This window comes from Urtica dioica, chromosome 2, assembly GCF_054948205.1.
Source record: "Urtica dioica subsp. dioica isolate 48M chromosome 2, U.dioica_male_clone48M_v1_H2, whole genome shotgun sequence".
NCBI lineage: Eukaryota > Viridiplantae > Streptophyta > Magnoliopsida > Rosales > Urticaceae > Urtica > Urtica dioica.
Window position 1 is genome coordinate 28,662,793 of NC_142757.1, and position 9,075 is coordinate 28,671,867.

Here is a 9,075-nt window from a genome sequence, read left to right on the forward strand (position 1 = left end):
AGATTTCTTTATTAATTGAAACCTAACCTTTGTTGTTTAGTTGGTGCAGCCGTTAAGAGGAGGGCTCGGAGGCTGGCTTCTGCTTCTCGAAACCCCGAGAGGATGGCGGAGATCCGTTTCAGGGTCGCCGACCGCAAGACGAGAGAGGATCGTGTCAAGGCTGCCTGCCCTGCCAAGCAAAAGCCATGTGCCTCGCTGAAGAGGGCTTCAGCCTCGGTGCTCCCTGATGAGCGTTCCGAGTCCAAACGGGTGAACTCTGCAGTAGAACTGGAGGCGAAGAAGTCTCGAGCCGATTGCTTTTGATATCTCGCGGAGTCTCCCTTATCTTGGTGGAAGGACGTGGTGTGAAAGAGCGACATCGCCTTCTTCCAGGTGGGGGTTACCGATGCTGAGAGGGTCAGTGCCTTTGTTTATTTCTTTATATGCGCAGGTCTGTTTTTAACCCTTGCCTTTGTTCTTCGCCATAGGTGTATGCGAGAGCCGTGTGGAGTGACAGGATCCTGCACGACTTCATCCGACGCTAGGGGATCGCTCAAGAGGAGCTTGCGCATGCGAAGTCTAGGCTGGCCCAGTTCGATCGCTGTTCACACTCAGGGGCGGAACTCGAGACGCTTTGGGATCAACTTCGAGAGGCTAGTAGAGCTCTAGATCATTCGGGATCGATGCGATGAAGCCTAGATGTTGGTGGCCAAGATGGCGGGAGAGTTGACTGAGGAGCACCGAGCTTGTGAGGTGGCATCCCGATCAACAGAGATTTTCCGGACCGAGGTTTCCGATCTCCGTCGTCAGCTGGACACTTGATCAGATTCCATGGAGACATCCCGCAGCCAGCTTGCTTCGAGCGAAGCAGTGCGTGTTCGGGCAGAGCACGAGCGCGACTCTTTGGCGGAGGAGAACGCTTGCCTTTCCTCTATGCCTGCTGACGCGGAGCGGCGAGCATCCGATTTGCAAGACGACTACGACATCGGGACCGAGGAGTCTCGCCGAGCCAGGGCGATGCAGTGTAGGGAGGCGACCGCAGCCGATAACGAGACTCGGGGGGTTAACTTCGACTTTTTCGACACTTTGTTTCCCCCTCTTGATGAGGGTGCGTCGTGAGCCAAGTGGCTTTTTCTATTTATATAGCGCGTATGTTTAGCACTTTTTTTTCCTTTCTCAGGATTTTTATTTTGTTTTAGCGCACTTGCATTTAGCGCATATTTGTTGGATTCAGAGCGATCGCTCTTTTTATTCATGAGATATTTATTGCTTTAAAGTCAAATGCTATCTCGTTGTCGGGTGTGTGAGCGATTTTGTTCGTATGTGCCTTCTATGTGAGTTGCTATGGCTTAAAGGACTTGTACCCTTGCAAATAGTTTTGACAAGTCTGTGTCCCTAGTCGGGATTCAATCTCCACTCGTTTGGCGTTATGACTCGTCGTCATTTAGCGTTCGAGGCGGAAGGCGTTCGTGCCTGGTCAGGGATTGCTCAACTTTTGTTGCTAGGGGCAACTCCCTGTTGTCGACCGACCCATATTAAATAGCGATATCGGTACGTCGGGTTAGGCCGACGGTTTAGCGTGCCAAGTTTTGGCAGTTACATTGGGGGTGGCCCAACGACTTTGCTTCGTGCCATTTGGCGACCGAAGATGTCGCGCCGGGTATGGCCCGGCGACTTCGTGTTTGTGCCATTAGTGACCAAAGGTATGTGTTGCGCCGGGTATGGCTCGACGATTTTGGGTTCGTGCCATTGGCGACTGAACGGATGTATTGCGTTGAGTATGGCCGGGCGGCTTTGTGTTCGTGCCATAGGCGACCGAACGTATGTGTTGCATCGAGTATGGCCCAACGACTTTGGCTTCGTGCCATTGGTGACCGAACGTATGTATTGCGCCGGTTATGGGCCGACGGCTTTGTGTTCGTGCCATAGGCGACCGAACGTATGTGTTGTGCCGAGTATGGCCCGACGACTTTGGGTTCGTACCATTGGTGACCGAACGTATGTATTGTGCCAGTTATGGCCCGACGGCTTTGGGTTTGTGCCATTGGCGACCGGACGTATGTATTTCGCCGGTTATAGTCCGGTGACTTTGTGTTCCTGCCATTGGCGACCGAACGTAGGTGTGTGGTGGAGGGAGTAGCCCTACCGCCTTTAAGTGTCGACTCGGTAAGTGGGGACCTCGGTTTCCACGGGGACCACCGCCTCAACCCCGAAAGCTAGGGAGAACGCGGTCTCTCCGGTGGCGTTTCGAACAGTCGTTCGGTAGGCCCATATGATGAACGGTAGCTCCTCAGCCCAGACGCCCTTCTTGGCTTCGAGCTTTTTCTTGAGGTTGCTTTTGATCGTCTTGTTGACGGCTTCAACTTGGCCATTAGCCTGTGGATGTCGCGGAGATAAGAATGTCTTGCTGATCCCTAGTTGGTCGTAGACTTCTCTAACCCGGGCGTTGTCAAATTGTGCACCATTGTCAGTCATAATTGAGGCTGGGACGCCGTGGCGGCATATGATGGACTTCCAGATGAAGTTTATTCTATTGGCCTCGGTGATTCTGGCTAGAGGCTCGGCTTCGACCCACTTAGTGATGTAGTCGATAGCGACGATGGCGTATTTGTACAGTCTCGGAGCTTTAGGAAGCTGGTCGATGATGTCTACGCCCGATTTTGCAAAGGGAAGTGGTACGACGATGCTACCCAGGGAAGATGGCGGTTGTCGTGGAACGTTAGAGAAATGTTGACATCGTGGGTAAGAAATAGGCTTGTCAGAGCGCTTTAAGCGCGAGAGATCTCCCAGCGGAGTGGTTCCCACAGATGCCCTCGTGGATTTTGCAGAGGACCTTAGTCGACTCAACACTATCGAGGCGTCGGAGCAGCGGGTTGGTTGAGTACCCGCGCTTGTATAGGGTTTCGCCTCTTAACACATACTTAGATGTGAGGGCCTTCAGCCTTTCGGCTTCTTTGCGGTCTTCGAGGAGTATCCCTCCTCGCAAGAAGTCCGTAAGCGGAGTCATCCAAGTCGGATGAGCGGTACTCTCGATCGTTCCAACCTCGTCCTGTGAGACGGATGGTCGCGAGAGAGACTCGACCGAGATAGTCCCTAACCCGTCTCCAGTGATACCGGAGCCGAAACGAGCGAGAGCATCAGCCTCGACGTTCTCTTCTCTTGGGATTTGGATGATCTCAAACCAAGAGAAACCGTCTAGCTTGGCATTTTTTTTTTCCAGGTAGGCGATCATGTTATGCTCTTTGGCGATGTAGTCGACCTTAACCTACGCGTCTAACACACTCGATGCGTCCGCAATTTTTGAAGTTTTGAGACGTCACCGAGGAGTCCTCCGATTTACGATCAACTGCGAGTCACAGTGTATTCGTAAATTTTGTACGTTGAGCTTTTGAGCGAGCTCTAGTCCCACAATGAGGGCTTCGTACTCAGCCTCGTTGTTGGAGGCTTAGAATCCGTAGTGGAGGGCATAGTGTAATCTCCTCCGATCGGGATTGGTTAGAATCACGCCGGCGCTGGCTCCCTGAGCATTGGACGCTCCGTCTACATGGAATTCTCAGATGGGACCCATAGGTTCAACCTTTCTCTTTTGAGCCGACAAGTCATCGGTCGAGTAATCTTCGGCTCTTCCCATGTCGGGAGTATAGGAGAATTCTGCCACACAATCGGCTTGGGCTTGAACTTTTATTGCCGGTCTCGAGTGGAACTCGATTCCGTAAGTGCTCAGTTCTTTGGACCAGATCGCCATGCGAGTCGATGTTCCCTTTAGAAGAGCTTTACCGATGGGGTTTCCTGTTCGGACTGCGATAGGGTGAGCTTGGATGTAGGGGTGTAGCTTTTTGGCAGCTACGAGGAGAGCGAGAGAGAGTTTCTCTATTTCTGTAAAACGCATTTCGGCATCGAATAAGGCTTTGCTCACGTAGAAGATATGCCATTGAACCTTATCTTTTTCCCGGACTAATACAGCGCTTACGGCCCATTCGAAGATGGCGAGGTAGACGTAGAGCGTCTCGCCTTCCTTCGGTTTGGAGAGGAACAGAGGTGTTCCGAAGTAGGGCTTCATTTCTTGGAAGGTTTTTTCGAACTTGTCCATCCATACAAAGCAATCCGTTGTAACACCTACTGTAGTCATATTGTTAAATCTGAATGTGCGTGTATATATATATATATATATATATATATATATATATATATATATGCATGAATTATATATATATTATTTCAAAATAACTTTACAGTATATAAAGACTTTCCTTCGCTCCTTAGTCAATATTATCAACTAACTACATTTTTACATAAAATATTTTTTACTGCGTATAATTTTATTAGGGTGATATGTAAATACGTGTAACATTATTTGATAGTTTTCAAACCCACTTCCCAAGTTTTCTACTGACGTATTCTGTAGAAGGAAAGAAAATCAACTTCTATTACGGTGGTACATAATTTTTGACAAATCAAACATGTGTACATATTTTACACACTAACACTAGTTCCCTCCTATAAATACAAGTTCTTTCCATTCATTTGTCTCCACAAAATATATACACACACAAAGTATTATGCCGATTTATTTCTTTCTTCTCTCATGAGTTTTCTCTAGGTGGTGCTCCTTGTTTTGGTAAACCCACTCTCTCCCTTCTTTTTTGTTTGTTTTATTATGTACGTACAACATTTTTTTTTATATTAAACTAGTGCCATATATTAGACCTTGTTTTTGTCCTATTATTAATTCATGTTATAATTATTAATTGTTCATAATGTTATTATTTTTTTCTTCTTTGACAAATACCAATAATAATAATTAATAAGGAACTTCAATCCAAAGCTGATACAATTGTACGTTACTATATTGATTTTAACACTCCCAAGTATTTTTCATTACCATTTTATAAAACACACACATAAATATATATATACATATATATATATACATATATATATATATAAGAGATCAACAGCCTATATTATTTATATATATATATATATATATAGTTTTAAGAAAATATAAATGTCTATATATATATATTTCATAGATTAAAATATATGTATCAGATTAATATTTATGTTACATGAATAATAAACTTAAGACTATCAAAAGTCTCTTCGTAACCATAATTATACGTTTCATATTATTAATCTTTACTTTAACAAATACAGTAAAATTATCGGAGGCAACTTCGTCGTGAATGGTCGAGTTTCAATTCTCTTAGTCTTAGACATCTTTTTGAGTTTTTCAGGTAAGTAAACCTTACTTACTTGCATTAGTTAATAGATTTAATTTATGTATGATTATGTGTTTGTGTGAGTTATCTATTATATGCTTGATTGATTGATATATGTCATGATAGAATATTACATATGAAATTTAGGTCTCAAGCATAGCATATCATGATAAAGTGTTCAAAACTCATGAATCCAAAGTTTTTAAGGAATAAAGGAATAAAACACTACTAATGATATGAAAATGGTTTTCATATATAATGTAAAGGGTGTGTGTTTATGTCTGGAGGGCGCAATGGCAAGGGGCGCGGAGGACCGGCGTACCCACCGACTGAAAATGTTTTTAATGAAATGAATGACTATGCTAGGGAAGGTCCCTTATTTTCCTATTCATGATGGGGACAATGAGCCCGTTTCGGCGGGAGTATTGAGTGGTGTACGATTCCATGGTTTAATTCGTACTCTTCTCCCTCTAGCATAGAACAATGGATCCAATAAAGGTTTAACAGGTTCTTTAACCACGGTCCATTGGTACCAAAAGCATAGGCACACACCGAGCGCTCGAATCAAAGAGAAAGATTTAAATAAACGAGATGCAAAATAATTTATGAGATATAGGTTTCATTATCATGTCATCATTCACGTGCATGATGTTTACTTACTGAGCTTTATAGCTCACCCCTCTTTCTCCAACTCTTTTTCAGGAAACGAGTAGTTGGTTACCGAACGAAGACGATGAGACGACTTGCGATGTGGCTAGTGGCAAATATATAATTAGTTATCTATTTTAGTACTAATTATGACCTTCTAATCTAAGTCTATGTTTTAAATTTCCGCACTCACGCTACTATGTTTGAGGATGTATAATTATTGTCCTTTTATTTTCTAGACTTCTAATAGTTGAATATTAGCATTTTGAAATAAAAAGAAAGTATTATGCTTTTATAAAAAAAAATTATGATTTTGAATTTAAAACGGTATTTTCAGTTTTATTAAAATATTAAATAAAAGTACGCGCTACATCCGTCTTCTTTATAGCTTTGAAGAACGGTTGACACTTGTCGGTTGCCTTAGCCACAAAACGGGAGAGGGTGGCCATTCGACCGGTCAGACTTTGGACTTCCTGTTGTCAATGGTGCCCACAAGAAGAGTTGTAATCTTTATTTTGTACATTTGATGTAATAAAGTCTCATGAAGACTCTTGCTTGTAATTGCCTATCTATTCATTAATAAAGTTGAAACGTTCATTCATTCTTTCTTTGTTTGAAGCTTTATGATAAAACCTTAGTCTTTTAGTCCATAAACAAACTTAACAACTTACGAAGAGACAAATGTAGATTTGCATGAACAAACTCTTCGTAGTTTGCTTAAAACGATATATTCGCAATCTTAGGGTCAAAGGACTATTGACCTCAGTATGATTGTTAGAAGAATCTATGATGTCTGGTTATGAGGCATTGAGAGTTGGGGACTCTATAGTTCTTCTAGGTATCTTCCGAAGGTACTGAATTGACCAGTGCACTTCTAGAGACAATATAAGAACAAACCATTTAACCTCTTATGTCTCGAAGTCACTATGTATGAATTGCATCATGCTTACCTTAATCCTGAAATGAGACATGCCATTTCACACCTTAGTATTCTCATTTGAGAAAGTCAAAGTTCGGACTCACTATGTGATTCCGAACAAGGCCTATTGGTGAAGTACTAAGTTGTGAGTCTGTCATGAATAACTTTGTGAAGTTCTCATAGATATGGAATTCATGTACAAGATTGCTGAAATGCAATGTATGTCACCTCATGCTTTGTTCCTTGGAGTGTGAATAAATGAACTGGCCAGTGTCCAAACTGAGTCATGACTCTTTTGGATGAAACAATGTGACTTGTTAGCTCCTCGTCAATACATTGTTTCTAACTTATTCACAAGCGACAAAGGAGTTGAGGAAATAACAGCTAGAAGGGTAAAATGGTAATTTAGTAAATCCCGACTAGCTGATGACATTCATGAAGGGTAAACATAGATAATATTCAGTGGATCCGCTCATCATAATTAGGTTGAATTCTTGAGTAGAAAATAAATTCATTTGAACCGAGAGATTTTCAGTGTCAACTCTTTAGTGGAGTCAGTTGGCATTAAGATAAACTTGGAAAAGGTTTGTGAACTTTTGAGTCCAAGTGTTTAGCTCAAGCTTTGTTCATTTGGATCCATGAGGTCACTGTCACAAATCATATCGAGTAGGAATAGTTAAACTAGAAGCTAAGTCAAAACAAGAACGAGACAAGTTTTACGAAAATTGTCAAAAGGGTAAATTTGTCTTTTTGGACATAGCATGAAATGAATGTCAATAAATTTTTTTGACATGGTCATATGATGGCCTAGATCACTTGGCCATGATGTGTTCATTGGGCCTTGTGGATTAATTTCATTTCATAGAATTTTACTTGAAAATTCTCAATGGGCTTTTCTTATGTTGTCATGAACAAGTAAAGAAAAATCTAGAAAGGCTTTCTGGAAGCCCTTTGGCCGTCCAACCCAAGAGAATGGGAGACTAATTTCGTGCAGCCCCATAGAGAAAAAGAGAGTTTATTTTGTGCATTGATGTATGAAGATACTTGCCAAAAGAAAAAGAGGAAACAAATTTCCTTTAGAAGGAAAGTGCATTTTCGGCCAATAAGAGAGAAAGCAAATGAGGAAACAAATCCAAAGGCTTCTAGAAGCTCATTTGGACGTGCAAGGGGTATGAGGAAACTACCTTTTGAAGGTAATCCTCCTCCTATAAATACCCCACCTCATTCCTCTCATTTGATTTCATTCCACATAAGTTAGAGATTGAGAGACTCTCTCTCTAGACCTTGTGGCCGATTTCTCCTCTCTCTCTCTCCAGTTATTTTTGTTTTTGTTTTGGCACCTAGGTCCTCATTTGACCTAGTGGTTTTAGCTCTTCGACTTTGAGACTTGTTCTCGAGTCGTCGTGTTTAAAAGTGCCCACTCACTAATTCCTTTATTCTCGAGTGATTCATGTGATAGAAACTTTCGTGGTTGCTCGAGTTGGCGAGGAAAGAAAGAGAGACGTGCTGCGAGGGGAGACGAGCGTTGCAAACTTTCCAAAAGCTTCTTCAAAGTTCAAGCTTCAAGAAAGGTTAGTAAACTCTTAGCTCATATTGGTTTTTAATTACATGTACTTGCTTCTTTGTCTAGGTTAGTAAAAACCGTTTTTACTTGAAAAGAAATTTTTTAAAATTCCGCCGCTTCCCGAAGCGTTTAATCTTTTTCTTAAACCCTAGATCAATTCCAACAAATGGTATCAGAGCTATGGTCAAAGATTCGCATGTACATGTTTTTAAAATTATGAGCTTGAAAATCGTTTTCGAAAGTTTACTAATTTTGTGACAAGTTAGAATTGTAATCTTAGATTTTTTTAATTTATTGCTCATGTCTTTAAATTAAAAAGCATGTTGATTTTCTATGAGTATGGGATGTTTTTTTAAAACACATTAGAATCAGTTCTAAAAGTTTTTAATTTTTTATATTGAAAAACGTGTTTTAAAGGTTTGAGAAATTTCGAGTAAAATTTGTGACTAGTTTTGATATCTTGCTAGTTTCTTATTTTTACTTGTATCGTTTTATGCATGTTGTTATTTCTTTTATTCTATGTTATTACCCTGCTAATAAAACACAAATAAAAGCTTTAAACAACATCTTAAAACGTTCCGTTACACTCGATTCTTTTTCGCACCTAAAAAGGACCAAGCTTTAATTTATTTCTTTTTCTTCGAGCTGGAGTAAACCCGCATTAAAAGTGGCATAACTCTCTGCTCAGAAATCTAAATTTAATGATTCTTGAATGAAATTAAAGCTCTGTCTGTCCTCTGTCC

General features: G+C 41.5%; 1 protein-coding gene and 1 long non-coding RNA gene across 2 annotated transcripts; one reads left to right on the top strand and one right to left on the bottom strand.

Annotated features, from left to right (window-relative positions):
* Positions 1-3,532: 3,532 nt before the first annotated feature.
* On the bottom strand, positions 3,533-4,108 carry LOC149404257 (uncharacterized). The gene is made up of 2 exons (XM_089607469.1): positions 3,757-4,108; positions 3,533-3,630 (listed from the first exon to the last, which is right to left on the bottom strand). The coding sequence occupies exons 1-2, from the start codon at positions 4,106-4,108 to the stop codon at positions 3,533-3,535; spliced, it is 450 nt and encodes a 149-aa protein (XP_089463595.1).
* Positions 4,109-4,511: 403 nt separating this feature from the next.
* Positions 4,512-6,332, top strand: LOC149404258 (uncharacterized). Its single transcript, XR_016295471.1, has 3 exons — positions 4,512-4,597; positions 5,137-5,216; positions 5,904-6,332. It is a non-coding gene; the product is annotated as an uncharacterized LOC149404258 (long non-coding RNA).
* The last annotated feature ends 2,743 nt before the right edge of the window (positions 6,333-9,075 follow it).